The sequence below is a fragment of the Myxocyprinus asiaticus genome, chromosome 31 (genome assembly GCF_019703515.2).
Source record: "Myxocyprinus asiaticus isolate MX2 ecotype Aquarium Trade chromosome 31, UBuf_Myxa_2, whole genome shotgun sequence".
Taxonomy (NCBI): domain Eukaryota; kingdom Metazoa; phylum Chordata; class Actinopteri; order Cypriniformes; family Catostomidae; genus Myxocyprinus; species Myxocyprinus asiaticus.
This window is the reverse complement of record NC_059374.1, coordinates 33284963-33311592: the sequence shown is the minus strand read 5'-3', so window position 1 is coordinate 33311592 and position 26630 is coordinate 33284963. Positions and strand designations below refer to the sequence as shown.

The 26630-nt window shown below is 38.7% G+C and overlaps 1 protein-coding gene across 1 annotated transcript in view; it reads left to right on the top strand.

The window, feature by feature from the left end:
• LOC127422165 (FRAS1-related extracellular matrix protein 2-like) overlaps window positions 1–26630 on the top strand; it is a 154119-nt gene that overhangs the window by 21844 nt on the left and 105645 nt on the right. Inside the window, exons 2-3 of the mRNA XM_051665502.1 lie at window positions 8503–13436; window positions 16400–16489. Of these exons, the coding sequence (XP_051521462.1) occupies window positions 8503–13436; window positions 16400–16489 (5024 nt within the window). The remainder of the gene's footprint in view (window positions 1–8502; window positions 13437–16399; window positions 16490–26630) is intronic.

Genomic DNA, 26630 nt, shown 5'->3' with positions numbered 1-26630 from the left:
AGCACAAGAGTAATGACTTCATGAATTTTGCAGAAATAAAATTGGAATTATGCAATCATCTGTCACAGTACCTCAGAAAACAGTGTCTCATAATTTTCCTCACGTGCAACTTCAGTCCTTTGCTGTCATAGGTCATGAAGAGCTAACAAAACTTATCGAAACATCAAAAGCCACAACATGTTTGTTAGATCCAATACCAACCATGCTCTTAAAAGAAGTATTCCCAGTAATCTCAGAACCTCTTCTTAATATTATTAACTTTTCGCTATCCTTAGGACATGTCCCAAGAAACTTAAAAATGGCAGTTATCAAACCACTTATTAAGGAGAACAACTTGATTCTGGAGAACTGGCTAATTATAGATTGATTTCAAATCTCCCGTTTATGTCGAAAATACTAGAAAAGGTAGTGTCATCCCAACTATGTTCATTTCTTCAGAGAAATAGTATATATGAACAATTTCAGTCAGGATTTAAGCCTCATCACAGTACAGAGACTGCACTTATCAGAGTTACAAATGACTTGCTCTTATTATCTGATAGTGAATGCATTTCACTTCTAGTGCTTTTAGATCTTAGTGCTGCATTCGACACGATAGATCACAACATTCTCTTGAATAGGCTGGAGAATTATGTTGGCATTTGTGGAGTTGCATTAGCATGGTTTAGGTCCTTTTTAGCAGACTGCTACCACTTTGTCTATGTAAATGTGGAATTGTCAAACCAAACAAAAGTAAAGTATGGAGTGCCTCAGGGATCAGTTTTAGGGCCTCTGCTTTTCTCCTTGTATATGCTTCTCCTGGGAGGTATTATCAGGAATCATGAAATAAGTTTCCACTGTTATGCTGACGATACCCAACTTTATATTTCTTCAAAACCTGATGAAATTTCACAATTCTCCAAATTAGCAGAGTGTATCAATGAAATAAAAGATTGGATGGCCAGAAATTTCAGAATAAGCCTCTAAAATATAATTTGACTCTCGATGGATGTACTGTTACATCATCTTCAACAGCGAAGAAATTAGGTGTTATATTTGATACCAATCTGTCCTTTGAAAATCAAATTACCAATGTTTGTAGAACAGCATTCGTCCACCTAAGAAATATTGCTAAATTACGACACATGCTCTCTGTTGCTGATGCCGAAAAACTTATTAATGCATTCATGACCTCAAGATTAGATTATTGTAATGCATTACTGGGAGGATGTCCAGCAAGATCAATAAATAATCTTCAATTGGTTCAAAATGCAGCAGCCAGAGTGTTGACGAGAACCAAGAAATATGATCATATTAGCCTCATTTTATCATCGTTACATTGGCTAACTGTTAAATTTCATATTAATTTTAAAATTCTGTGAACTACGTACAAAGCTTTGAATGGTCTAGCTCCGCAGTACTTAAGTGACCTTCTAACACGCTATATTCCATCACGTTCATTATGATCGCAAAATTCTGGCCTGTTAATAATTCCTAAAATATCAAAATCCACAAAAGGAGGTAGATTCCTTTCATATTTGGCTCCTAAACTATGGAATAGTCTCCCTAACACTGTTCGAGATGCAGACACACTCTATCAGTTTAAGTCTATACTAAAGACTCATCTATTTAGCCAGGCATTCACCTAATTTATCCTTCAACTCACAATTAGGCTGCTTTAATTAGGTCTGCCGGAACCAGAAACAGTGATCATGATCTATAATTCTGCAATAAGTTGAATGGCATCTATGCTCATATTATTTTATTTGTTTCTCTGTCTCAACCTCGGGACTCCTATCCTGAGGTCACCAGAACTGGCCAGATCCAACTCCGTTCCTGCTTGGTGTTGGACTCCACTGCTACGTGTCGCTGTGTGATGATGACTAATAGGAGCCGGTGCCAGCCAAACATCACTTCAGTCTATTACGATGGACTTCAGAGGATGAACTGATGCCAACTCCAACCATAAGACATGGGATACTTCATCTGCCATAGCCTGAACCTTGGACCTAGGATAGACCTCACCGAAATCACCGGCCAGGTTGAACTGCGATGCATCTAACTGATCTCTGCCTGCATCACCTCAGTCTAATGATGGACTGCACTCTTGAAATGGAATACATAGACCATCAATTAACTGCTAACAAAACCCTTCATCAGCCAACTAACAAGGACAAGTGCATCTATATGAACTTCTGCAGTTAATCCAGGATGGACTTCAAAGACATTAGTCATTAATCATACAGTTCATACAAAATCTTTGTTTTAAACACTGACCCTTAACACTTACTTAGTTTAATCATTTTAAACCATGACTTGCACTTTACATAAGTAACATTAGCATTATATTCATGATGTTAGCCAGAGGGGAACTGGCCCCCACAGTGAGTCTGGTTTCTCCCAAGATTATTTTTCTCCATTAACCAACATCTTATGGAGACAGTGTTCCTTGCCACAGTCGCCTTTGGCTTGCTCACTGGTGTTATAAATACAATTATTATTTAATTACTTATTTTAAAACAATTCACAACTGTATTTTATCAAACTACACAATGATGACTCTAAGACATTATAGATATTACAGTTTTATCTTCTGTTAATGCCTGATCTTCTGTAAAGCTGCTTTGAAACGATGTGTGTTGTGAAAGGCGCTATACAAATAAAAATGTCTTGATGACTTAATCTTCTGACTTCAACTGTATATATATATATATATATATATATATATATATAAAACTAATGTTGCAATTAATTTGTACATTCTTTGAGCACTTAAAGAACATAAATTGACACTGAATGCAACTGACTTGCATTCTTAACACTTCCTCAACACTTATAAAGGAATATTTTATTAATATTTATTATTCATTGTAACACTTTGTACCCTCCACATGTAACAACACCTACAGACCTTGCTTGCTACAGTTCATTTTAAACAGACTTTTTTAGGTGACTCCAGGCTGGTAAATAAATAGTTATTGCAATTGTAATTTCTTTGCCATTTCCACTTTTTCTTTCAATAACAACAAAAACTTTTTATAGTGGAGCAAATGAAGCAAAAGTATCTGAAACAAATTCTACACATCATTTACACAGTTTGAAACCATTTAAAATAAAATGTTTATAGAACTTCAAAGAAGTTGTAGGCATATTAAACTTAAGTAATAAAACACATAATTCTGCTTAAAGCAGTTTCTTTCTCAGTAGTGTGGCATAAAGTGGACTAAAAGGCAGAAATTGTATCGTGCTGGGTGTGGACAGTGATTTGACCCAAGACAGGATTAGAACTGGTGACCCCTAATGCTCCTTACTGACCACCAAACAGCTGGAGTCCCGCAGGCTTATTAACAAATGTTTAAAAGTTGAAGGGTTTGGGGTCTCTCTTGAGTGAGCTTGTTTTATAACTGAGTAACTTTCGATGTTAATTATCATTGACTAATTTTTTTCTAAGTGTCTCCACCGGCACAACTGTAATTTGAATTTACCTTACTGCTCATTACTATTTCAGTGTCCGTTATAAAACTCATCTCATGCAAATCTGATGGCTTTAGGCCAAGATAAATAATATTGAAAATTAAATATTGACAGTAAACCACATTGATTAATATGATAATGTTAATTGAAGTCAGTTTTAACTTAAAGATGTTTTGGTGGAAATGTTTGAGTTAGCTGTTAAAGGAATGGCTCGCCCTAATATTGTTCCATCCCCCTAAGACTTTCTTTTAACAGAATGTCAGAGCTGCATTCTTCCATAAAATTAAAGTGGATGGGGACCATGTCTAGCTTCAAAAAGGACTTAAAAGCACCATAAAGGCATGAAAAATGTAGTCCATATGACACTAAATTCCAAGTCTTCTGAAGCCATTAGATAGCTCCAAGTCATTCAAAATCTTGCCTTGAAAATTGTTTGACAACTGTGGTCACCATTCAGTTTTATTCTATGAAAAAGAGCACCTTGGACGTATTTCCATACAAAGCTCCTTTGGTGTTCCATGAAAGAAAGACAGAAAAAAAGTCATACAGATTTCAAAAGACATGTTGGCAAGTACTGTAAATGATTGTGAACTATGCAATTCCTGAATTTACAGAAATTTACAGAAACCTGCAATTCCTGTAAATTAATGTAATGGTTGTTTATAGTGAATGAAGTAGTATTTTGGCCTAAAAGGGCTTTGAAATGAATTTTGGAGAGAACAGGATGAAGGACGAACAGTCCTGAGGGCACATATCCAGCTAATCTTAGAAGAATGCAGTATCTGTATGGCAATTCCCAGAACAGCACAATAAAGAGACATATTATATAGAACAAACAAATGCATATCTTAATAAAGTTTGTTGCTAAAGATCTTCAACAGTACAGAATGATCTTCAGAAGTATAAATGATTAACAAATAATAAAAAAATTCCTCCCGATCCCTGTTTTTTCAATCCTTTCTTATACTCAGAGGCAAGCCCAGACACCTGCACTGCTGGTAAATTGTGTTTTGACCTCTACGACCTGCACTCTCATCTGTCACAAAAATAGTTTTGACAAGTTTTAACAGCATATTTCCCTCCCCCCTGTCTGGACAGAGAGCATACCCAATCAAAGGCAGGCCTTAGTGCAGTAATGAACTAAAATAGCACTAATGAGATCTGTGGAGCCCATTGTCACAATCGGGTGCATTTCAAGCAAAAAATAGACTTGATAAGCTCAGCGATTTTTGCAGTGGAAAGCCTGAATGACAGCTGCAACACTTGGCAACTATGGAAGTTGCACTGCAAAAGGACAGTCGCCACCAGGAGAGAGAGCACAGCATGAGTTTAATTTATTTTCTTTATGCATATCATGCCACATGTACTCAGTTTTCCTTTGTAGAAAGAGACACTCTAGATTATGTTATGATGATGTTTCAAACATGTATGACTTTCTTCTATGCAATACAAATGGAAATATTAGCCTCAGTCACCATTCACTTTCATTGCATCTTTTTACCATAGTTCACCCAAAAATAAAAATTCTCTCATCATTAACTCATGCCATCAAAATGTGAAAGTGAAAGTGGAGATTTATGGTAAATAAGGACTTAAATATTTATCTGTTTCTCACCCACACACAGAGGTGTAGTTTCCAGGGGGGATGGGGCAAGGTAACCCCCCCAACCAATAATCAAAACAAGCAAGTACAACCCCCCCATGATCTATGGAAACATGTAGATGCTTCATGCTGCTTCAAAGGTATGGTCACCATTAATTTGCACTGTAAGAACCAACAGAGCTGAGATATTCTTCTAGAACATTTGTGTTCTGCAGAAGAAATAAAGTCATACACATATGGAATATTTGGGTGAACCATCCGTTGACGTAAGTATAATGGGTTTGGAACAACATAAGGGTGAGTAAATAATAACAGAATTTATAATTCTAAAGAACAAACAGGGGTTTTCAACACTGACTGACTATAGAAATTGGGCAAAGTGAAAGCTCTATAGCTGTTTATCATCACCCAATGGCTGCCCTGTATTTAACATAATGGTTATTTTGCTGTCAATGGGTATTTTGTAGAAAAACTGCAGATGTTTTCAAAAGATGGTAGGTGAGCAGTGAAACGGTTTGATTAATAGTCTGTGTATTTGGCAGCAACGAATACTGTATTACCAAGTTTATAATTTGGAATTCACTCTTATTGATCATAATGTTATACTTTTCTTTTGCTGTTACATGACTTAATTTCCATACACCTATTATATCCCCTAGCATCAACCTAGATTACTGTTATTACCTCAGTCTTCTTAGGCTGATCCTACTCATCAATTACATTACAGATCAGAGCTCACAACAGCTCTATACGTATAAACCCAGTATTACCATGTCTCTAAAATACTTCCTCTGGGGGACTTTCCACTCAGGATTTTATGTTGTCTTCCGTTGACTCAAAATGAGGACAAGGCTTGATTTAAAAACACCTCTTCCTTGCTACTGTATTATCACAAAAGGGTAAATGTACATTGACTCAGGCGCACATGTAAGAAAACATCCAGTTTTAGATTGTCCTAAAGTTAGGGGAAGTAATTGATATGTGCCATTCAACTTTACAAAGTCATTTAAGCTTTCCTGATTGTGTATTGCAAATAAATGTGCAGATATCTCAGTAAGTCAAAAGAATGAACAAACGGCCCATAAATCAGCACTAGGCACAACTAATCTGATGTGCCTGATTCACACAGGGGGTGTTGACAGGGCTGAATTCCTCTGTGATGTGCATAATTTTAAGCTTTACTGGAAACATCAGCCAAACAGCAGGGAACCAAAATAGTTGGCTGTGTGTGTTTTGTGTGTCTGTGCCTACAGATCAGGTTTTGTCTAAATTGTGGGGACCAAATGTCCCCAACACATATATTATAAAATGAAATCACTTACTTTGTGGGGACCAGCTAATGGTCCATATGAGGAAAAAGTTAATACACTAAATAATGTTTTAATTAAAGTGTAAAAATGCAAAAAAGGTTTGTGTGAGCATTAAGGTGTAGGGATAGGGGTCAGAAAATATTTTGTGTGTGTGTGTGTGTGTGTGTGTGTGTGTGGATGGATGGATGGATAGTGGTTTCATTATGTATTTATGGCGCCTAAAGTTTAAAAAACATTTAAACTCTAAGGGATGCTTAGAAATATTATTGATTGCAATTGGTCTAACATGATAATTTTTGTATGACACAAAGATAGCCTAAGGATAAACATCATATACAGCTGATCTGACACCTTTATAAATTAATAAAAACGTGAGATATTATTGCTGATATTTTTTTTTTATTCAGAAGACAATTACTCTTTGTCTATGTACTGTACATCAGCAATAATACATATAAAATTTTAAATGTAGATTCACAGTAGTATTTACAGAATATTTAGCACTTCAAATGGCTGCTTTACAATTGCAATTTGCCATACAAGCATTTGATTGCATTATAATTGCAAAATATGTTGACTTGCTCAAATATAAAGATATACAGTAGTTGCCCAGACTGCTGCTGAGTTTATTGTGTTCGCCGCTCTCTCTGGCACATGCTCAGTTCTCTCACATCCTTTAGCAGCTGCTCAGAAAGATGTGCATATCTTATCAGTCAATAAAAGCCATCACATGTGCGGATTTGGTATACAGCTATAGTCCCAAGGAACATTTGACCTAAATAACTGACATGCCTGGTTTTTGAGTGTCATTTTGAAGAATTAATTTGGAATTCTGAGGATCTTGGTTGGAACATCGCAATGCAAGAATATTTGCATGACATGGAATACTTTAATACAAGGATTTCCAAAGTTTTTAATGCCATAGACCTCTAAATATGATACACTTGCAAAAGTACCCTTTTCTTAAACATAAATGCAATTCTATACTTCCATGTATTAAGACTCATTTACTATGTGTGGAAAAATAGTAGGCCAATTTGTTGCTTCAAAAAAATCCTTTTTATTTGGCATCGTTTGGCACAAAAAAATTATGTGCAAAATATTTACATTCATTAAGTGAACAGGGTATATTTATCCCCAATATAACAGCAAAGTCAGGTATATGAGCTTTCTTGCCAATCTAAATGTATGTGCATAGAGATTTTCACAATTTAAAAAAAAGGAGATTTTTATTTAGAAATACTCTTTAATAATAATAATAATAACAATAATAATAATAATAATAATAATAATAATAATAATAATATACAGTATTTTGTACAAACTACATTAAAAACCATTCAAATTACATTATTTTGTCCCAGTCCCAAGTATGAACAGAAACAGTAAAATCCATGATTTCCACTTTCACCACCAGAGAGAGCTGGTGCACAGTGGCTGTAATGGATCTCAGACCACTAACAACCAACTTCATCTTTTCTATTTAGCATTTCCCTCAACATTCTTTTTGCATTATTTGTTTTCTTCCTTTTTTATTATTGTTAACCTTAAGATTTTTTTTACATTTTTATTTATTTTTTTTTTACCATCAAAAGGAAATGTAAATGCCTCAGAGAGTGAATAGCACCAAGACTACAGAAGTAAACCCACGATGAAATAAAGAGTTATTCATATCTAACGTTTATCCAAATGTAAAATCTGTTTCTTTGAACAAAAGGCAGAACACTTTACCCCACAATTCATTCCTTCTGAAGCCATGCTGAACTGTCTCCGCTTGTCTCTGAGTGACACAGCGTGCGACCAATTAGAGCTCACCGAACGCATTCCACCGTGAATATGAGCCAATCGATTAATAGGGGGCGTGGTCTCCTCGTACGGCTCCGCGAGGCATGAAGTTTATTTCTTAGCGCGAGCTTTTTAGGGAGAATGCTGCGCCTCTGCGCGGATGCGAATGGGAGATTTTGGGATTGCGCCTTTACTTTCTTTTAACTTTTTTCCACTTTCTCTTTCTTACCACGGATTTTGAAACTAATCGTTCTGGTTCACATCACAAATGGCTTGGAGTATATCAGAGCAGCGGCAACGTAGTGCTTTTGCATCTCGTTATCAATTGTTTCTCATTATATTGATTTACAGTGCATCCGCACAGGAATTTGAACGTTTGAGATTAACCTATGGATTAAGATCTGAACTTTCAGAGGATGCTATTCTCGTTGCCAATAATGGAATACGGGTTCCCTTTGGCAGATCTGTCTATATTGATCCGATAAACGATCTGGTGATACAAGTTCAACCCGGAGACAAGTGCATCATGACAGTTCTGGATAATGATCCACTGTCACAGAGACCGGGACAGCTGTCCCCTAAAAAGTTTCCTTGTGAATTTGGTCCAAACGATGTTAAATACTCACATTTCGGATCTAGGAGCCCCTCAAAAGACAGAGTGAGACTTCAGCTGAGATATGATACACAGACTGATACAGTCATCATCCCTTTTATGATGGAAGTGGAGGTGATCTTCACACAGCTTGAGATTCTCACCAAACACATGCCTCTGCTTGTGGAGAAGCTGCTTGGGATGAGTAATCCTGTTGATAAGAAAATCCTGGAGTTCACCTATGATAGAAATGCTCATATGTGTAAAATTACATCTCTGGCCAGTGGCAGCTCTTTGCCCAGGTATGGAAAGCTGGTTGATGATGGTAAATTAGCAAAAGCTGTGGACTGTGATGAATTTGTCAGGATGAACATACGCTATCAGCATACTTTTGCACATCGCTCTCCAAATCGAGACTATATTCCCATGTATTTAGAATTACAAGACAAAGAGGCGAATGTTCTAAAGCAAGAGTTTTTCCAAATTGTGGTGCTTATAAAAGAGGGTGAGGAAAACACTGCTCCTAAACCGAGTTTTGTTGCGATGATGATGATGGAGGTTGACCAGTTTGTGATGACGGCTATAACCCATGACATGCTTGCGGCCGAGGATGTTGAGTCAAATCCTGATGATTTAATATTTAACATCACTTCTCCACTGTCTTTTGAGGAAGGTTACATTGTAAGCACAGACGACAGGAATTTGCCCATCACATCTTTTTATCATGGAGACCTGAAAGACCTGAAAATAGCCTACAAACCTCCCTCTGTGGATTCGGATGCTGAGAGAATTTTTCAAATCGAGTTTGAAGTTGTAGACACTGAGGGGGCTGTATCGGACCCCTTTGCTTTTATGATAGTGGTCAAGCCAATGAACACTCTAGCACCGGTTGTAACCCGTAACACTGGGCAGCTGCTCTATGAGGGTCAGTCGAGGTCGCTGTCCAGTTTACAAAACCTACAAATTAGTGACGAGGACAATTTAGACAATGTCCAAATCACGGTTATTAATGGGCTGCGCCATGGTGAGCTTACAGTACTGGGGTCAAGGCGAAAATACTTCACGCCAGCCGATCTTGATATAGGCAGCGTCATCTACCAGCACGATGGCAGTGATACGTATAGCGACAATATAATTTTTAGGATGACAGATGGCAAACATGAAGTCGAGTTCCTATTTCCCATTACTGTGGTGCCAACCGATGATGAGCCGCCTATAATTAATGCCAACACAGGTTTAGTCTTGTTCAAAAACCAAATGATGCCCATTTCACCTTTAATGCTTAGTGCGGCAGACATTGACTCTGAAGATTCAACAATTAAATTCATAATGGTGCCTCCCTACTCTACTGTTGGAGAAGTAATGTTACGTCAATCGGATGCACCTGAGGATCCCTCTACATGGAGGTTCAATGCAGATGATGAAATGTATGAGAAAGTAGTGACAGAATGGTTCCAACAAGACATCACAGAAGGGAAGCTATTTTACAGGCATATTGGACCACATAATACAAAAACCATTATGGATCAGTTTGTTTTCCATGTGCAAGATGACAATGACCCACCAAACCAATCAGGTGAGAATTCATTCATCATCAAAGTTCTTCCCATTGATGATCTTCCTCCAGAGCTTTATCCCGGCACCACTCTGCAAGTTACTGTTCACGAGTACCAGCTCACTTACTTTCGAAAGAAATTATTGCGCTACACTGATTTAGACTCAGAGGATAGGGATTTGAAGTACACCATTACCCAGCCACCCACAGACACAGATGAGAACAGCCCTGGCATTCTGGGAACCATTGTTTTGACTGAAAGCCCCGATTTAGAGGTCTCAGAGTTCACTCAGGCACAGATTAATCATCACAAGATAGCATACAAGCCTCCTGATCTTGAGCTTGGGATAACACCGCATGTGGTGCAGTTCCATTACAAAGTTGAAGACACGGCTGGAAACAGTATTAATGGAGTTTTCACCATATTTTTGCAGCCTGTTGACAACAAGCCCCCCCAGATTACCAACACTGGTTTCACTGTGCAAGAGCGAGGAGCACACGTCATTACGCGTGCTGAGTTGGACACCACAGATGCTGACACTGACAGTGCACGGATACTGTTTACAATAACCCAGCCTCCAAAGCATGGTCAGATCAAGTACACATTCATCGATATGACTGAAGGGAATTCATTCAACCTGGAAGATATATCTAATGGCAGAATATATTATGTTCACAATGGAGCTGAGTCAACCAGCGATTTCTTCCAACTGGATGTCAGTGATGGTGTCCACGTTGTCACAATCACAGTGAAGGTCAATGTTAAGCCTATTGATGATGAAGCTCCAACTATCAGTCTTCCTGAAGGCACTATCGGTTCTTACATTGATGTTTTGGAGAACGGAGCCACTGAGATCACAACCAATGTCATTCAGGGAAGGGATGAGGACACCGATGACCTCAGACTGACATTTATAGTGGAGGATCCCCCAGTGTTTGGTGAAATATTAGTAAATGGTGTGTCATCCAATAGTTTCACTCAAGCAGACATCATTAGTGGCTTGGTGGTATATGCACACACTAGTGGTGAAATTGGCTCGACAACGAAACACGACTTCTTTAATCTGACGCTCACTGATATGTCAGATGAATGGACTGTGGGGGGCAATAAAATCAAAGGGGTTCGAGTACAGGTCACCATTCTACCATTGGACAGTCAGGCCCCTGAGGTTTTTGTTGGCCCACCATTTAGTGTCATAGAGGGCGAGAAGAACGTGATTGAAATTTTGCACATTAGTGCTAATGACATTGACACCCCTAATGATGACCTTCTTTGCACAATTATCGTGCAGCCCACCTCTGGCTATGTAGAGAATATCTCCCCAGCACCAGGCTCTGAGAAATCCAGATCTGGGATTGCCATTAGTGCTTTCACAATCAAAGACATTAGGCAGAATCACATTTATTATGTGCAAAGTATCCATAAAGGTGTGGAGCCGGTTGAGGACAGGTTTACTTTCAGGTGTTCAGATGGGATAAACTTTTCCGAGAGGCACTTTTTCCCAATATTGATCATCCCATCCAACGATGAGAAGCCAGAGATACATATGAGAGAGTTTGTTGTGATGGAAGGCATGAACATTGTGATTGACACCCCAATATTAAACGGTGCCGATGCTGATATTCCAGTGGGTGAGCTCACGTTTATTATTTCAAAGCCTCCAAAACACGGATATATTCTCAATCAGTTAACCTCTGGCACCATTCCTGTGACTAACTTCACTCTTTATCAGATTCGAGAAGCTTCGAGTATTGTTTACGAGCATGATAATTCTGAAACCACAGAGGACAGTTTCGAAATTCTTCTTACTGATGGGAAGTTTACAGTGGAGAAAACTGTCATGATTATGATCATTTTAGTTGATGATGAAACACCAAGGATGGCAATCAACGATGGCCTCGAAATAGAGATCGGAGAAGTGAAAATAATCAACAACAAAGTTTTGAAAGCTACTGATCTGGATACAGAAGACAGCACTCTAACTTACGTCATCCGTTATGGTCCCAATCAAGGATTTTTACAAAAGAGAACACCATTTGGAACGCTACAAAACATAACCATTGGAATGAACTTCACACAAAGTGAGGTGGACCAAGATATGATCTTGTACATTCACAATGGACAAGAGGGAGTTCGTGACCTCATTAAATTTGACGTCACTGATGGCATCAATCCTCTGATTGACAGGTACTTCTATGTTACTGTAGGTGGCATAGACATGGTGTTCCCTGATGTGATCAGTAAAGGTGTTTCTCTTAAAGAAGGGGGGCGGGTGACCCTAACAACAGACCTTCTCAGCACTAGTGATCACAACAGCCCTGATGAGCACCTGGTCTTCACCATTACCCGTGCCCCTATTAGAGGCCACCTGGAGTGCACTGATACACCAGGTATGCCCATTATTTCCTTCACTCAGCTTCAGCTTGCTGGTAATAAGATCTACTACATCCATACTTCTGATGACGAGATCAAGATGGACAGCTTTGAGTTTGAGGTGACGGATGGTTACAACCCAGTTTTCCGCACCTTTCGTGTATCAATAACAGATGTGGATAACAAAAAGCCTGTGGTCACCATTCACAGACTGGTTGTTAATGAAGGTGAAAATAAGTTAATCACACCTTTTGAGTTGACGGTAGAGGACCGTGATACAGTCGACCAGCTTTTGAAGTTCACAATCACTCAGGTTCCCATACATGGCAAGTTGCTCTTCAACAATACCCGGCCTGTCTCTTCCTTTACCATGCAGGACCTGAATGAGAACCTGATCAGCTACAAGCACGATGGGACTGAGTCTGCCTCAGACAGCTTCTCGTTCACCATTACTGATGGAACTCACACCGACTTTTACGTGTTCCCTGACACAATTTATGCAACACGCAAGCCTCAGATGATGAAAATCACAATTCTTTCTGTGGACAATGGAGTTCCTCAAGTTGTAACTAACAAGGGTGGTACAACTTTGAGAATTCTCCCCACTGGACACTTAGGGTTCCTGATCACCAGTAAAACTTTAAAGGCAGTGGACAGAGATAGCCCTCAAAGAGCAGTGACTTTTAAAATTTCTGTGGGCGCAGAGCATGGATACCTCATTGACTTGGGAAAAGGCAATGCCACAATCACCACATTCACTCAAGGTAAGACTTTAATTTCATACAGCGTTAATTAATTTAAAGTTAAATTGATGCACAGATATGACAATGTGATATGCGTGAGAAAACTGTATTAACATAAAGAATGTGAGAATAATGTATTAACATAAACATGATCCTCTAAAATTGCAAATGAAAAATGTGTCCGATGCAGAGATGTATTAGTGTATGAATGATAATGTTGTATTAACATAAATACTGTGAGGATACTACTGTGTTAACATAAATATGATCTTTTAATATTGCATATGGCAATACAAATTTAATGGAGGCCTATATAATGTACTTAAAGGGATAGTTCATCCAAAAAAAAAATCTGTCATGATTTATTCACCTTCATGTTGTTCTGAACCCTTATGAATTTCTATTTTCATTGGAACACAAAAAAGGAGATGTTAGAAAGAATGTTAGGGACTGACTTTACTTTGTGCAGTGTAACATTCTGCCTAACATCTCCTTTTGTGTTCTGTGGAAGAAAGAAAGTCATACAGGTTTAGAACAGCATGAGCACTGAAAAAAATAACTAGTAAGATTTACTTAACTGTGTGCAAAATAAAAATTAAGTAAACCTTAATGGTAAAAAACTAAGTAAAATCTACTTAACTTTATAACATAATATTGATTAATGTGAGTAAATTAACTTAAACATTTTTGTAAATTCAGTAACTTTTACTTACAAATATGAAATACATGCTGCTTATATAGACAGAGTAAAATTTAAATAAACATTTTATTAGAACATTGCACGTTTTGAATTTTCCTTACAAACATATGTTTAATCATGTACTAAATGACATACAGAAGCCTCCCACAGGAGAGCTTAACGCTTCCTAAATAGTCTATTAGGCAACATAATTCTGCATTACTGACAATAAAAACAAGATTTAAAGTTGCGCACACAGGCGTCAACACTTGGTGCAAAAAACATCATCATCAGATTATTTTTGAATCATAAACGGGTAATTTTGAGTAAAAAATGTACTTAAGGCTGGACAAAACAAGAAGTTACCAAATGTAAAAAAAAAATTTTTACAATGAAAATGGTGACAAACGGTGAAACCATGCAAGCTTATTAATTATTCAAGCCCAGTGCATGCTGGGAACACCAGCTTCAAAAAGTTAAGAAAAATTTATTTATTTTATTTACCAATGAAATTTGCTAAAATTAGCACACAAAAAAAAAAATGACACGGTTTTTACTTTAGATGACACATTGTAAAAATAACAATCATAAATAATATTTACTTATGAGCTAGAGCATTCATATTTACATGTTTGAATGTAGAATTTAATTAATATTTTGAAGTTCACGCTTAAACTAACTTTTGTGCTATATTTACTTCACCACAAAATGATTTTTTTCAGTAAAGGTGAGTAAGTGATGAGAATCTTCATATCTTTGGTGAAATATTCCTTTAAAAATGCTAAGAGCTTTAGGATATTTGACAGTTTCTTTAGTGCTATCGTGTGGATATTTGTCCTGAAATAGTAAGATCCAAACATTGCCTCAAAAGGATGGTGTCAACAACATTTGTCACAAGATGTTTTGGCATTGAATAAGACCAATATTATATAATTCATGGTGCAAAAGCCATTTCCCCCCAGAGTTAGGGAAAGGCAACAATTATGCTTGTGGTCTGGGGAGTTAAAAGGCCTTTCTGAGTAGAGTTGTAAAAACTTGTAAATGTCAAAGCTAGCAGGAGACGTGCTCAGCTTGCGACTGTTTCCCCTTTAAATAGCCTCCTTTTTCAGATTCTCTTTGAATATTTCAAGGGAATTTAACAGTTGGGGGGTGTTGGTGAGGGCTACTGACTGTAAATAAAGTTGCTGCTCCCTTGTGGGCATTTGAAAATGATGGGTTTACATTTTTATGAGCTGGCCCCTTTGAAGAGAAATGTTTTGACATCAAATATTGACGATAGGCTAGGCTGTAGATGCAAGAACCTCTCAGAAACCACCGTGTACAGTACATGAAATACACTCCAAAGTTTAGGCAAAGGAGATGGTGATGAAGAAATGAATGGATGAGTACCAGCTGGAACCCTGTGGCTCTTTATAGATTATTTTCACTCAGAAGGGAATTGATGTACCACGGCTTTAGTGCCTCATATTTCTCTCACTGTAAATGAAACTCTCTCCAATTGATAAAGCTCAGACATAATGCAGTCTGGTGCTGTTGGCAGCCCTCTGTGAAGTATGGAGAAAGCAGGTGGCAAAATGCCCTTACTTGAAAGTGGGTTGCAATCTGCATCATATAGAAATGTTTGCATCTGAGTATGTCATTCAAAATGTAACATTCATGTGTACAAAAGCTTAAAAGCTTATTACACTGCCCTCTGGAATTTTTGATTCTGATTGGTCAGTCGCAGCATTCTGCAGTTGTTGTATAATGACCGCTAAACTGTATAATTGACTGTTGTCAACCAATTTTCTTCATAGTTGTGCAAGTTTCATGTCTCTCATATCATTCAGCCTTCTCTCACAAAATTAATTTAAATTTAAATCAATATTTCATGTTTACTGATTTATTGATTTAGAAGTAGTCATGTAAAAAGCCGGATAAAATGCAATTAGTTGGTCATTGTTTTACATTTCAGGAGCTAATTAGCTTAGTTGATTGTTACTGTTTGGCTAAATATATGTGATATTTGATAAGTAACTGAGAATTTACTGTCATCCAATTATTATCGCAAAATAGTCCTAAACCCTGACAAGTTGACCTTTAATAACCCTGAAGGGGGTTATTTTGCGATAATGACTGGCTGGCTGTACATTATCCCTTACTCATCGTATATAATCACTCTTACAGTTAGAGACAACTTATAATTGATCTATATTGTAATAATCTATATAAAGCAATAAAGAGCACCTCTTAAGAGCACTTAGTTAAAGATCTAATATAGTTTAGAAAAAGTCACACTCATCTGTTTGAATTTTTCCTCCCTCAGCTGACATTGATGACATGCATATTTGCTACGTGATCCGAGATGAAGATAATGCCACAAGTGACATTTTCTACTTTTCCATTGAAGACAGCGGTAGGATATTTCAAACTCTATTCATAAATGTGTGCATCCCTATCTGCATCATGATTCATCTCTCTTTGTGTGTACACCAAGTATATAAATGTAAGTAAGGGTATGACTGTGCAAGAGTAATAACTACAATCCATAGAGGATGGGTTTGCTCCTACTGGGATGTCTTTTGATTGACACGTTGTCATATTGTGGAGGAAAACCTGAATACAGCTCTGGCTGTGTTTTAATCATTTTATTGCAAAACTGTTTTCTATCTCAATCTGTTATTGATGGGTTCAAGAAACGATCTAATTATAAACCTGCCATATGTACTTAGCCAGTGCTGTAGAAGTCTCAGAATCCATTATTAAGGATTTATAGCTTCGGTGCCAAATAAAATTAGAGCTGATATGGTAGAAACAAGCGCTCCACTTTGAAGATCACTTGTGAGATGAAAACCTTCTTCTATATTTAGAAACCATAATATGTCTTGTGAAAAGGGTGACTGTCTGTCTTAATAAATGTTTTTTTAGGCTAACTAGGAAATGCATATAAGTTTTATGATGTTCGGGTTTTGTTTGAACTTCAGATTGATAGATAAGTTTACTTTTTACACAAATCAGCTCCATTTCTTCCGTTTTTTATTCTATTTTATAGCTGTGGTGCTTCATTCTTTGTACGCACAGCCCACTTGAAAACATTTAAGGCCTCATGTGATATGCAAAAAGGGATTGCTTGTTTTAATGTGTTTTTGAGGATACTTTAAAGAAATGGTGTATTATTTACTTACCCTAATGTCGTATAGACCCTGTATTGTTTTCTTTCTTCTGTGGAACAAAAAATGAGATGTTAGATAGAATATCCGACCTGATCTTTTCCATACAATGAAAATGGATGGTGATTTATACTGCTAAGCTTCAAAAAAGAACATAGCATCACCGTAAAATTATCATAAAAGTAGCCCACCCAAGCTGTGCGCTATTTTCTAAGTTTTTTTGAAGCCATATGATAGCTTTGTGTGTTGAACAGACTGAAATTTAAGTCATTGTTCACTGCTAATCTTCCTCTCTGCCAGAAATCTAATTTGTGCTTTTGTTTAATAAAAAAAAAATGGCACTTTTAGATGTCACGGCAGGTTTGACATAAGTGCCAAACGTTATTGGTTCTCAAGTGGGATTTTAAGAATCAATCTTGATATAATCAAATGAAGATTTCAGTTAGTCAGAAAATTAATATTTTGCACAGCCCTAGTGAGAGGCATGAGATGACCAGCGTGTCCATGAGAGAAATGGGCCCAGTTTCAGTTTTTCTCCCACCTCATAAGTGTCTCTGACTGCACTGAGAAACAGCGTTCTGAGTTTGAACTTAAGATGACATGCTTCGTCTTTATTGAACTTGATATGAATACACAAATAGTTGTATAAAAATATTGATACAGGGATCAAAAGTATCGATATAATATCTTAAGGAAAAGTATTGCTGTAATGGACTCGACATGGAGGCGAAGGTAGAATCCATATGCAAGAAGTTTATTACAATCAGCAGACAAATCCAAGACACAAGGCAGAGACGTAATCGTTGAAGCAGGCAAAGTAGTCGTTACACAGGTAATCAGTCCAACCAGGCAAACAGAGCAAAACAGTAATCCAAAATCGGTAATCCAGTTAAGCAGACACAATGGTCATAACAAGTAGGCAGTAAACAGGCAATGAGAATAATGCTTGGTAAGGCAGTGAAACTGGCAATACTTCATAATGGAAGAGCATGGCTATTTATAAGTTTCAATAGGAAGTAACCATAGAAGAAATGGTAAAGTGTCAGTTTTCAGGCGAGGGCTCCCTCTGGTGGTCGGCTGAAGGGATACCAACATCATTCGTTACCACCCCCTCTACGAACAACTCCCGGTGTACTTCTTCTGGGTTGTCCCCTTGGTCATGGTGCAGGACGATTCGGGTGCGCTCGGTGGAAGTCATGGATCAATGATGGGTCAAGAATGTCCTTGGCGGCTACCCAAGATCTCTCCTCTGGTCCATAACCTTCCCAGTCCACCAGGTACTGCATCTGGCCCCCTCGATGATGTGAGTCTATGATCTCTCTGACCATGTAAGCAGGTGATCCGTCTATCTCCAGTGGAGGAGGAGGCTCAGGATCCGTGGTTCCGGGGCCAGATGTCGGGTGGACAGGTTTCACCAATGACACATGAAAGGAAGGAGAGATGCGGTAGTTAGCAGGTAGCTCCATTCGGTAAGTTACAGGATTGATTTGTCTTACAATTCTGAACGGATGAACATACCTGGGGCTGAGTTTCCTGCAGGGTAGCTGCAACTTGAGGTCTCATGTAGATAGCCAGACTCTGGCCAGGTTGATAGTCAGGGTGGGGACACCTCCGTCGATCAGCTTGGATCTGTTGGGCCCGAACGGCCCGCTGCAATCTGACGTGCGCACTGTCCCACACTTGCTTGCTCCGCCTGATCCAATCATCCACCGCTGGCACTGTAGAGGGTTCACCCAACCAAGGGAACATAGGAGGTTGGTAGCCCAGCACACATTGGAAGGGAGTGAGTCCAGTAGATGAGTGCGTGAGGGAGTTCTGGGCATATTCAGCTCTTGGGAGGAAGTCGCACCACCTCTGTTGTTCTCGACTTCAGTAAGACCTGAGGTATCTGCTGATTTCCTGGTTTAGTCTCTCCACCTGTCCATTTGCCTGAGGATGATAACCAGACGTGAGGCTGACATTGATTTCCAGCTGTTTACAGAAAGCCTGCCAGACTCTGGAAGTGAACTGTGGTCCCCGGTCAGACACTATGTCTTCTGGCAGACCATAGATCCTGAAAACTTGGTGGAACAGAGCGTTAGCATTTTCCATGGCAGTGGGAAGACCTTTCACTGGGATTAGTCTGCATGACTTAGAGAAACGATCAATGATAACAAAGATGGTGGTATACCCATTGGAGTTTGGTAGATCGGTGATGAAGACGATGGACAGGTGGAACCAGGGTCTCTGAGGGATAGGCAGTGGCTATAGCAGGCCGGCTGGCAGTTCTCTGGGGGTTTTAGACTTTGCACAAACTTGACATGCTTTAACGTATGTAGTGACATCATTAATGATTGAAGGCCACCAAAATGAGTTACATACCAGGCTTATAGCTTTCTGGATGCCAGGGTGTCCAGTGCTGAGGGAGATTGTTCTTTGGTGTAGAGTGCGTGGTACATAATGTTTTGTTGGAGGGCATTCAGGTGGTGCAGGGTATGCATGTTGGGCTCTTTAGATCTCTTCCATGATGTCCCAGCTTATGGGTGCAATGATGACAGAAGGTGGGAGTGTAGATTCATTTTGAGGTGTGTTGTGAAGGGGATCATGATGACAGGAGAGAGCATCAGCTTTGCAGTTCTTACTGCCAGGGCAGTAGGTGACTGTGAATTGGAACCTTGTGAAGAAGAGTGACCATCGGGCTTGTTGTGGATTAAGACGTTTTGCTCCCTTGATGTATTCGAGGTTCTTATGGTTGGTGATTACTTGGAATGGATGGACAGAACCTTCAAGCCAGTGGTGCCACTCTTCTAGCACAGCCTTCATGGAGAGTAGTTCTTTGTTTCCAACATCATAGTTCCTTTCAGCTGAGTTCAGTTTACGGGAAAAGAAAGCACAAGAATAAAGTTTTCCAGGGTTACCGTGGCGTTGAGAGAGAACTGCCCCTATGCTGCAGTCTGAGGCATCCACTTCCACAATGAATGGTTGGTTAGGATCTGGGTGCTTGAGAATGGGGGCGGTCGTGAAACTTGTCTTGAAGGTGGCAAAGGCTTTTTGAGCAGAGTCACTCCATGGTAGCTTGGATGGTTTTCCTTTGAGCAAAGACATTAAGGGGGCAGAGATGAGACTGTAGTTGCGGATAAACCTCTTGTAGATGTTCGCAAAACCCAGGAAACATTGTAGCTCCTTAACAGTGTTGGGTCTTGGCCACTCCATGACTGCCTTAATCTTGGAGTCATCCATCTCAACACATCTATGGCTAATGATATACCCTAAGAACGTTGTATGGGTAACATGGAACTCACATTTCTCTGCTGTCATGTAGAGTAGGTGTTTCAGCAGGCGGGAGAGGACCATTTTAACGTCTTTGTGTTGTGCTTTATCTTGAGAGTAAATGAGTATGTCGTCAATGTAGGCAATGACACATCTGTTGAGGAGGTCTCTGAAAACCTCATTGATGAATGACTGGATCACAGCTGGTGCGTTGGCCAGGCCATAAGGCATCACCTGGTATTCATAGTGCCCCCTAGTGGTGATAAATGTGGTTTTCCACTTGTCTCCCTCTCTGATACGAATCAGGTTGTATGCACTTCTCAAATCCAGTTTTGTGTAGATGCATGCTTCACGTAGTTGTTCCAGGGCAGACAGAACAAGAGGGAGTGGGTACCTGTACTTGATCTTTCTTCTCAACGAAGAAGCCTGCTGCAGCTGGTGAGGTGGAAGGACGAATGAACCCTGAAGCTAAAGCCTCTTCAACAAATCTCCATGGCCATGGTTTCAGGTCTTGACAATGGATAGGCTTTGCTCCTAGGAGGTGCCATGTTGGGTAGTAACTAAACAGCACAGTCCCATGGATGATGATGGGTCTGCAAATTCAGAATATTCCCTCAGGACCTGGACTTGAGCTTGGTTCTCAGGACTTTTGATGCTGGTAGTCAAACATGGCATGGTGACTGTGACATGAAGACAATTAGACTGACAATATTCTGACCATCGTTTTAACTCACCCTGGTTCCAGGAGATGGGATCATGGATAGCCAGCCATGGATGACCCAGGATGAGAGGATACTTGGGTGAGTTGATGATATAAAGAGATGTGATCTCTGTATGAAACAATCCAATCCGTAGTGTCATTGGAACTGTTTGGTGAGTGATTCCTGTGCCTATAGGTGCATTATTCACAGCAGTAATGTTAACGGTGGATATACAAGGTACTGTTGGGATATGGAGTTCCCGTACTAGACCTTGGTGAATTAAATTCACGGCAGCCCTGAGTCGACGAGTGCAGAAACACATTTCAGTGTATCACCAAAGAAGAGCTCAATGGGAAGAGTGAAACTGTGTTGTGTGGGAGATGAAATGGGTATTCAAACACTTCATGGATCTGGGAAGCAAAGTAATCAAATGACGTTTGAAGCCGATTATCACTCTCCCAAACAGCTGAGGCCCAGTCTAGTGCTTTACCGGTAAGTAATGTCATCATAAAGGCACATTTCTTGGACTCCTGACTGAATGACTCTTGTTGATTGGAGAAATATAGTTTACATTGACGTAAAAATCCCTTACATTTCTCTGGCGAGCCATCAAACTTATCAGGAAGAGCGAATCTTACCGGTGTAGTTTGTGGAGATGGAAGAGAATGGATATAGCGGGTGATTATTCTCATTTTCAGCTCTTAGGTGGTTCAGTTGTTCCTGGAAACTTTTGAGCAGTTCGCTCTGATGAGCGAATGCAGCCTGGAGCTGAGAAACTTCCGCTGGATTCATTGGTGGCGAAGTATTCTGTAATGGACTCGACATGGAGGCGAAGGTAGAATCCATATGCAAGATGTTTATTACAATCAGCAGAAAAATCCAAGACATAAGGCAGAGACGTAATCGTTGAAGCAGGTAAAGTAGTCGTTACACAGGTAATCAGTCCAACCAGGCAAACAGAGCAAAACAGTAATCCAATATCGATAATCCAGTAAAGCAGGCACAATGATCATAACAAGCAGGCAATAAACAGGCAACGAGAATAACGCTTGGCAAGGCAGTGAAACTGGCAATACTTCGCAAAGTCATAATGGAAGAGCATGGCTATTTATATGGTTCAAATAGGAAGTAACCATAGAAGAAATGGTACAGTGTCAGTATTCGGGCGAGGGCTCCCTCTGGTGGTCGGCTGAAGCCTCATTCGTTACAATTGCGATATGTTGATATTTGATAGTATTGGCAAAGCCCTACCACAAATGAGGTTTGAGAGGTACGGCAGAGGGGAAGATTATTAGTGAACAGTGACTTAAATTTCTTAAAAATCTTATAAATTCAAAAGACATGGAATTTAGTGTGCAAGTCGCGCAAACTACTTTAATTATACTTTTTTTGTCCTTTTTTTTTTTAGCTTGGCAGTATAAATAACAATAAAATGTCCTTGTATGGAAAAGTGAAGCACACACAATCTGCCTAAGATCTCTTTTTGTGTTTCACAGAAGAGAGGAAATAACGTGGGGCTGGAATGACATGGGAGTGGTAAATGATGACAATATTTTCATATTTGGGTTTCAGAGTTTTAGAGACACTCCTGAAGCATGTTCATTGTTCTCCTATGCCATGGCTATAAAGAAACATGCAGTATATTGATAGCTGTTTTCCCATGAAAATGAAAAAATAATCATGCTCTCACCTCCCACTCTTAGTCTTCTGTAGCCAAAATCGAATTATTAGATGAAAGCAAATGTCCTTTTGCACAGTTCTGGGTTAGACACTTACATAAATGTGTTTTTGAAGATGAATGGATTGTAATTTATCTTTCATTCTTGATAGAAAGCTAAACAGACACGATCAAACCCATTCAGAGCTTCTTTGAAGTTCAGACTCTTCCCCAAGTAGGTTCATTTGTCAATCATTTTCATTATTTAAAAAAAACATTAGATGAATGAGACTGAGCTGTTTTTATAGATTTTGCATTCACTACTGTGCATGCTAATTAGATTATTCATTTGCTGAGTCAATTGACCAGCAGAAAGAGCCTGTGTTATAAAGAAGTTGGCACGAGGTGTGTGTATTCCTTCCGAAGTTTGGCTTGTATACAATGGGATTCAGCAGAATGTTGTCATTCACTCGGTTTGCTCAGAAGGGATGAAGATGCCCTCATTGTGTTTTGTGGCATTTTTTTGTTTTTGAAATTAAGTTCTCTCCTTTCTTATTTCACTTTTGTTTTTGTTTAAATATGGTGAGTATATTACTGTAAGAACTGGTTACGTTTGAGACTTCACATGCAATAGAATTATAAACATGTGGTAAAATTAAAAATATACATTTACCTTTTTGCATTTGACAGATGCTTTTTTCCAAAGTGACTTACAGTACAGTGCCTTTATGGCATACATTTTTTGTTTTCTTTACTTGTTGTGTTTCCTGGGAATCTGTTTCTACCGCCATGCTCTACCATTTTAAAATACAAGAACAAATTGGAGTGTGTTTCTCCGTGCATTAGATGTGTAAAATAAGTGTGCGGTTCCCTTGACAACCCCTTGAATAGACCTAATTTGTCTTCACCCTCATGAATCACCTATGAAATGAATAGAATTAGACCTAGAGGCCCCCTGGATTCTCACTCAATGCAAATGCTGCTTAGGGTAGAGACAGTCAAGTATATACTTCACCATTTGCTTACTGATGAGTGCATGTTCCTCTCCCTGAGAGAATGTCTTACATGTATAAAATTGTGCCCTCCAGGTGAACCAATTTAGTGAGCAAAAAGACATGTTGAGGGATTAAAAAGTGCATGCAAACCCAGAATTATTTCTGTGTGGTCGCCTTTTCATGTATACATGAGGAATCTGTTACCAGAGACAGTATGAGTGGGAAAAGATGAACCACTCCTAGAAATATAAATGGGAGAAATTGTAATACTCAATATGGTATTAGGGACAGAAATTCCCGCCTTTCAGTTAAAAGAACTAGCCTAATTGCCTGAAATGTGCATGCGCATTAACTGGACCAGCCTGTAATTTGAGCACAAGAAGCTAAATTTAAGATAACGTTGTCTGATTTTATTGCTAATTTTAAATTTGCACTCTAAAAGTATTTTACCCTATTTGTATGATTTATGCATTTAAATTTGATAATAAAATTCCATCTACTGTATTTGAATTGTGTAATTTTTAACAAAATTAAATGACTAAAATGTAAAATATTTAGTTTTTTATTTATTTATTTATTTATTTTATTTGGTTAAAGATTACTCAATTCAATTTGATGGAATTTTGTTATTAAATTGAAATACGTAAATCCTAAAATAATGTATTTTTTAGTGTGTTGTTGAAATGTAATCTTTACAAATAATTTTGGAGATTTCATCTTTTGCCATTCACAGAGATGAGCTGCCTCTTTCTACAGATAAATAGCTGCAAGGTGGCCATTGAGTGAACTGACTTGTTTGCTGTTAGTCATTACTGTGCGTTTTTTAATAAAGTTTATAATTGCTGACCTGAAGACTGAAAATTTCAGTTGGTGCTTATGAAACAGACTTGGAAAATCTAATGCAGGAGCATTGATAGAGAGAGCAGGCTGCTGTTATTTGTAGGCATGAGAGCTGTTGTGGCAGCCACAGTAATTCCCCAGGTAGACCCTGCGGCTGTTTCACAGGCTGTGTATCATGCAAGTCCGCTGAATTGCGAGTGCTCAAACACAGCTGTATCCTGTCATGTTCTAGCAGTCAAAATCACTCCGCACTCTGCAGGCAGTGCTCGTACAGTCCAATAAATAATAAAATAAAATAAAGATGAAAATGAAGATGCGGCCAAAGGGCTATTTAGGTACAATTTCATGCTGGGATATAATAAGATATTATATGATTACAGGTGAATTACAGTGATATTAATTTTAACAGGTAGTAAAACAGGACATTTTTTTTTTTTTTTTTTTTTGCCTGTACAGATTAAGTAGGTTTATATAGGAGTTTATAGAGACTAAGGTAAATAAAGTCAATAAAATGTTGGGATGTCCTATAAAGAAATATGATATAATGCCATATACAGTATGAACATATATATTAAATTATAGTTAATATATTTGGGCATATACTGTATATATTAAAGGTGCAATATGTAACAATTTTCATGTAAAATTCACCTTTTTTTGCCAATGTGTGAATGGCTTGTAACACAACTTAAAAAATGAGCCCTTCCCAGACTTCCTAGGTTGCCTATTAAAGCCTGTAGACTGATTTTTATGCGAAGGGAGCGGGTTGCTTTTGCTGGGAAAATCCAAAGGATGTAACGTTTATGCGCGCTCCCGAGAGCCTTGCCTCAGTGCTTCCACTATTCAACAGCGACAGCAAACTGCAACACTAGGTAGCGTTATCTTAGAGATGAAATCCAGCAAACGGCCGGCTCCCAGCACAACACCGACTCTACACAAACTCAGAGTAAGCCACAAAAAAAACCACAAAAAAAACATTTATCTACTGAATTCAGTCTAGCTAAGCGGTAACGTGATCGTGGTCGAGCAAAAACTAGAGTGAACATCGGCAGGGCATTTGATTCCTGGAGGGACCTTCGTTCGGTTTTGGATATCAAAACAGACCCTGAATTGGCATTCTTCTTATTGGACAGGTAAGCTTACATAACTGCAAAGCATGTGAAATATAGTGCCATAAGGATTTATCTGTGTAATTTTAGCTAACTTGATCTTGCCTGCTAATGCTGACGAATTGCAAGCTACCTTGCTTCGTAACTTTCAAATAATTTCAACGATCTTCTCTTTATACTGAAAGTCAGGTATACAGGATAAATTTAAGCAAATATGCTGGTTTCTTATTCATAGTACAACATATGACATACAAAACATACAATAGTGCAACATAACAGTGCAGTGCAACAGTAAACTGTCTGGTATAGTTTGGTAGTATGTAGCTGTATGTGTGTATCAGTATGCTATGTTAGCTGATATGTAGTTTTAGTTTAGTCTCAAAGTTTGTAGTAAAACAATCATAACTGTAATTTTAATTATGCTACCTCATCTGTCAGCATGATGCCGGTGAATCACGTTCAGCCTCTGTGTACGTTATGTCATTGTTTTGGTCGATGCTCGCTCGCGTCCCTATGGAGTGTGTGCACGAGCGCGAGCACGAGCAACACGTAGCTGGCTGCAGTTCACTTAATGGCCACAGGTGTCATTAATAACAAGGGTTTCTTAATCTTACACACTACACCTTTAAAATTTCACTATGATTTGGAAAAATACTGTATATGTTAGCCTACATACAGTACTGTGCAAAAGTTTTAGGCACTGGTAAAAATGTTGCATAGTGAGGATGTCTTCAAAAATAATGCCATAAATAGTTCCCTATCTGTCACTCACTCGACATTGGTGTCGATGTAGTGACACTAGGGGTCGCTCTTGGGAGCCCGAGACACCTCTGGTC